This window comes from Myotis brandtii, unplaced genomic scaffold (assembly GCF_000412655.1).
Source record: "Myotis brandtii unplaced genomic scaffold, ASM41265v1 scaffold656, whole genome shotgun sequence".
In the NCBI taxonomy this organism is placed as follows: Eukaryota; Metazoa; Chordata; class Mammalia; order Chiroptera; family Vespertilionidae; genus Myotis; species Myotis brandtii.
In genome coordinates this window covers 1,144,129-1,149,344 of record NW_005370548.1, presented here as the reverse complement: position 1 = coordinate 1,149,344, position 5,216 = coordinate 1,144,129, and the positions used below count along the sequence as shown (strand labels likewise).

Here is a 5,216-nt window from a genome sequence, read left to right as displayed (position 1 = left end):
AGGTCAGCACGGAGGTCACCCGGACAGAGAGCATGTGGATCGATCAGGAAGGGATCGTCGACTCGCGTTCCGCCCGTGCGCATCCCATGGCTCTTCGTCAGAGGGGCCCGCACTGCGGGCTCCGGGCAGCCTGGCTCCCTCATTGTTGAGCGTGTGGCTGGGGCTACCCTCCTCTCTGAGCTTTACTTCCTGTCTGTAAAATGAGGGTGGTGATAATAATAGAACCGCCCCGGGGGGTGCTGGGAGCCTGGTTCAACGAGATGACGCAGGCTAAGTGCCTAGAGCAGGGGCTGGCCACATCGGCGTTGGCAGCTGGTGAACCCCATGCCGAAGCCGTCACCCTCGTGCCGCAGGCCACCGTTGCACGGGGCACGGCCGTCTCACGGAGTTCGTCCATGTGGGACATGCTGCCCAGTCGAGGGACGTACCGTCAGGTGGGAGCGGTCCCGTCTCGGGGGCTGGGAGGTGATGCTGAGGACCCGTCACCCCTGATCCGAGGATGATGCTCCCGGACACACTCTACCTCCCAAAGCTCATGACTGGGCCAACCCCCCGGGCAGGTGTGAGCGCCTGCCCCTTCCAGCTCGGTCTGCACGGGCACCAGCCTGCCCCTCCCTGAGACCCTCCGCCCACAAGCGTCACCGCTCCATGCAGAGCCGTCTTCTTTCACGGGGTCCCCCTTTGTCTGCGGGGTTCACGTGAATTCTAGCCTCTTATGGGGCTGTTTTTGCTCCTTCCAACCTGCAGATCCGGGAGCCACCTCCACACCCACACACTGTGCTCCCAGCCACGCAGGCAGATTTGCACAGAAAAGATCTGGCCCTGGCCCGGGGAGGGTGGGCAGCGGCCGGGCAGGGGTGGTCCAGCTGCTTCAGGTCCCGGGACAGGGCGTTCACATCTGCTTCGTTCCGTGGCTGAGCCTCTGCGCCTCAGCCTCCCCCGTGAGCCCCGGGAATGCGCAGGTTCGAGCCCCAGTGTGGGGCGTGCAGGAGGCAGACGATCCATGATTCTCTCATCATTGATGTTTCCATCTCTCTCTCTCCCTCTCCCTTCCTCTCTGAAATCCATCTATAATAATAAAAGTGTAATATGCTAATTAGACCGACGTCCCTCCGGAAGAACCTGGGGCTGCGAGGGAAGCCCGGGTCCCGGGTGCTGAGGGAGGCCGGTGCCGGCAGCGGGGGAAGGAAGGCCAGCATCGGGCCTCTAGTGAAATATATTAAAGAAAGGAAAAGAAAAGACCAGGCCGGGTGCTCAGGCCTTACCCTCCCAGCCCGAGAAGGCGAGGGAAGCCGGTGCCGGCAGCGGGGGAAGGAAGGCCTGCATCGGACCTCTAGTGAAATATATTAAAGAAAGGAAAAGAAAAGCCCAGGCCGGGGTGCTCAGGCCTTACCCTCCCAGCCCGAGAAGGTGGCCTCCTGGGGAATCGGACACCCCTGAGCCCACAGGCCCCAAAGCCTTCACTCGTGGCTTCCTGCGGGCACGGGTTCCGACCCGCTGAGCACCGACGTCCGCCAGGAGCGGGGAGGGCAGGAGGGGCCGGCATTCTTCCCTTAGGAACGGTCCCGGGAAGCCCACGGGAGATTGTGTAGCGGCGTTGACACTTACATTAACATTCAGATTCTATTTCTCCGGGAACTGGTCTCCGGAGGCTTCCGGTCCGTAGAGGAAAGAGACGTGCCTGGCAGAGGGAAAATGAGCGTTTCTGGGCGAGAGGCGAGCCGTCTGGGCGCAGTCCCTCCCCGGGGGAGCGCAGCGCTGTGGCCCGCGGCTGTTCTGCGAGGTGTTTCCTGACCCACTTTCGGGACCGCGACTAGAAGCTTCCCCACCGTTCCGCCCGCCGCAGGGCCAGGGCAGGCCTGCAGAGGCCGGTGGCTGCCGAGAAAGGGGAGCCGTGCGTGCTGAGTGGGTGTCCTTTCAGCATAAATGCATGGTGAGCGGCTGCACCAGGTTCACCTTTGTAGCAACATCAAAGCCAAATGCAGGGAAGATGCGCTATGAAAGCAAGGAAGGCCGAAGGGTCAGGCGCACCACCTCCATCCTGGGAGACGAGCCATCTGCCCCTTCTCGTGTGCGGTGTGAAAGAATGAACGGCTTTTTATTCTGTGCTGGAGTCCTGAGCTCTCTCAGCTACAACACGGCCGCTTTCCAACCACGTTGGACTCACAGTGAATTCGAAGGTTCTTTGTGCGGGGCCTGCGCACCTCTGAGTTCCTGGTCTTCTGTGTCCTTGGGGCGTTGGGCACGTCACTGGTGGTTCTTCGCCTCAGTCTCCTCATCTGTGAAATGGGCAGAGCAGTGGCTGCCTTGCAGGGACATGGAGGGATGTGTGTAAACGCTCAGGGTGGAATTCTTTCTTACCCTCCTTCATGTTTCCGAGTGGTCGTTCCAGGACCGTGTGTGTGTGTGTGTGTGTGTGTTGGGGGGTTCCTCGAGGATCTGAGGGAATGGGAGAGTTTGAATGTGCTCCCCGGTGCCCCCCAGAGGAGCGTATGTCAAATACAGGCGCGGGAAACGCAGGCCCCCCCCCCCCCCCAATCAGAAGCTCTGCGGGGCCCGGGGACCCTATGAACAAGCCCCCCTGTGCCCGACCCTGTGGAGTGCCCACAGGCAGCCATCGACCTTCTTCCTCAGGACCAGGCCCTGGCTTGTTCAGTTGCCCACCCCTCTGGACAGAATGAGGGGCAAACCCACCCAGAAGTCCTGGGCTCAGGGCAGCTCTGCCCAGGCCTGTGCCCAGCCTCTTCTCCTGCCCTCCTGCCCGGCTGAAGCCGGGGCCCTGGCCCTGCTGCTCCTGTTGCCCCCCTGGCTGTGAGCACGCCTGTCCCTGTGTCCAGGGTCCCCAGCTGAGGTGGTGGCCGTGGCTCAGCTTCCCTAAGGCCTGGGGCAGAGCCGTTCTCCCCCCAGCATCTGTTTAGTTGATTGTGGTCCCACCTGCAACCTCATTAAAAATGAGAGTTGTCCTGCCCGGCTGGTGTGGCTCAGTGGGTGAGCACCAACCTAGGAACCAGGAGGTCAGGGTGCGATTCCAGGTCAGGGCACAGGCCTGGGTTGCAGGCTCCATCCCCAGTAGGGGGCGTGTAGGAGGCGGGCGATCAGTGATTCTCTCTCATCATTGATGTTTCTGTCTCTCTCTCCCTCTCCCTTCCTCTCTGAAATCAATACAAATATATTATAAATAAATAAACAAGCAAATAAATAAACGCAAGCTGTCCTACTGAGGACAAGGCAGTCCCGGCATCCACACAGTGGCCACGCGGGAGCCACGGCCGAGTGGCCGCCAGGTGTCCAGCTGGTAGAAACGGGAGCGCAGCTTCATCCTCAGGCCTGGAAACCGTGTGAGCTGGTGCCGGCGGCGGGAGGAGGGGAGAACGGCTCTCACTGATGAAGGGGCGGCTGGCCTGGGGCTGGACGGGGTGTCCAGGGCATTGACGGGGGGAGCGGGTCAGGGCTACGGCAGATAAGGTCTGACCTCGGTCAGGGTCAGCAGCCCGAGCTTGTGCTCAGACCCCCCGGCCTCCATCTGCGGTCCACCGGGCAGAACGAGGGTGGGGGGGCTGCCTGCCCCCCACCGAGCCACGCCACCCGACGCTCGCGACGGAGGGAGCGGCGGGCGGATGACACATCGTAAGTGGCAGGTAATCCTCTCTCAGTCTCCTCGCTGGCCGCGCGGCTTAGGGTAACCGATACCCCTGTGAATGCCACGGCGGCCGATCGAGTTACCCGGGGCGGCCTCCTTCCTGCTCCTCTCCCGATGGAATGCGCGCAGATAAAGGCCTGGAAGGGCGCCCGGCCCGGGGCTGCTCCGAAGGGACATTTGACTTCCCCTAAGCTGCGGCGACTCCCCCAGCATTTCACCCAACAAGGCCCCGGCGCCCGCACACCTGTCGGCAATCACGGCCGGGCGGGGGAGGGAGAATCCCAGGAGCAAATGGCTCCCTATTGTGGCCTCGGCCTTTGATGCCAAGGTCAGCGCCCCCTGACTTGTGGGGAATTTCACCGTCAAAGCGCTCACTTTCCCACCAGGATTAAGAGCTGCTGCTGCTGCTGCTACTGCTGACGGGCGGGCGGGGTGGAGCCCGGGGCTCGCTGGGGCTCAGGGGCTTCCCTCAGTCCTTCGTGAGCTCGTCCCTGAATCCAGCCCCTCGGCCAGGGACGGGAAGGCCACCGGTGGAGCAGACAGGGCCCTGGGTCGTGTTCCTGAAACCTGGCCCGAGCCTTGGACGGAGCCACCAGCTGGCTGGGGGTGACCTTGACTCTGCTCTCTCGGACCGTCTGTAACAGGGAGCTCATGAACCTGGCTCGGCTCAGAGGGGCCAGGGTTATAAACGGAACGACTGGGTGCCCGTTAGACCTGGACGTCAGGTAAACAAGGCAGGTCTGTTTAACGGAAGTGCCCGTGCGCCATCCGACATGCTCAGCTGAAACCATCTGCTGTTTATTGAAACGCAAATTTAACTCGGGCGCCTGCACTTGACCTGCCAGCGGCTTCGTGCCGCTTCCACTCATGTCGTTTCTGAATCCGCACGAGGAGGTGCACGGTGTGGGTCTGATATCCCAGCAGCTAAGGGAGCTATAAGCTAAAGGCAGGTGTGAAATGCCTAGATCATTCTGGAAAGTTACCCTCCCCGACCGGTGCTCATGCCCAAACCCGTGTCTTTTGTTACACTGTTCGGCGACTGCATCTCCTGGTGCCCAGTGGAGCCCCTGGTACCACGTAGATCTGAGAGAGTGCTGGTTGGGTGAATGAATACGGAATGGGTGAATGAATGGATGAATGTGAATGAATGAATGCCAGATGAATGAATGACCTGATGCTGAATGGATAAATGAATGCATGCTGAACAAATGAATGCATGCTGAACGGATGAACGAATGCTGAATGAATGAATGAATGAACGAATGCTGGATGGATGAATATGGAATGAATGAATGAATGAATGAATTACTGAATGCTGAATGGATAAATGAATGCATGCTGAACGGATAAACGAATGCTGAACGGATGACCGGGGCGGGGGCGGCAGGGGCAGCTCAGGGGCTGAATGTGACCGTCCTCCCGTCTTTGTCCCTCTGAGAACCGCTGGGAGCGCTTGGAACCGAATCCGCCCGGGCTCCCTCGCGTCTCACCGTTACCTGTGCGAGCGGAGAGAAAGGGGGGATTGAGAGAGAGACGGGGAGGGGGAATTGAGAGAGAGACAGGGAGGGGGAGGAGG

General features: G+C 60.7%; 1 protein-coding gene across 1 annotated transcript in view; it reads left to right on the top strand.

The window, feature by feature from the left end:
- The first annotated feature begins 260 nt into the window (after nucleotides 1-260).
- Nucleotides 261-5,216, top strand: part of LOC106723826 — a 77,515-nt gene continuing 72,559 nt past the window's right edge. The window contains exon 1 of the mRNA XM_014528850.1: nucleotides 261-434. Coding sequence (XP_014384336.1) covers nucleotides 261-434 — 174 coding nt within the window. The remainder of the gene's footprint in view (nucleotides 435-5,216) is intronic.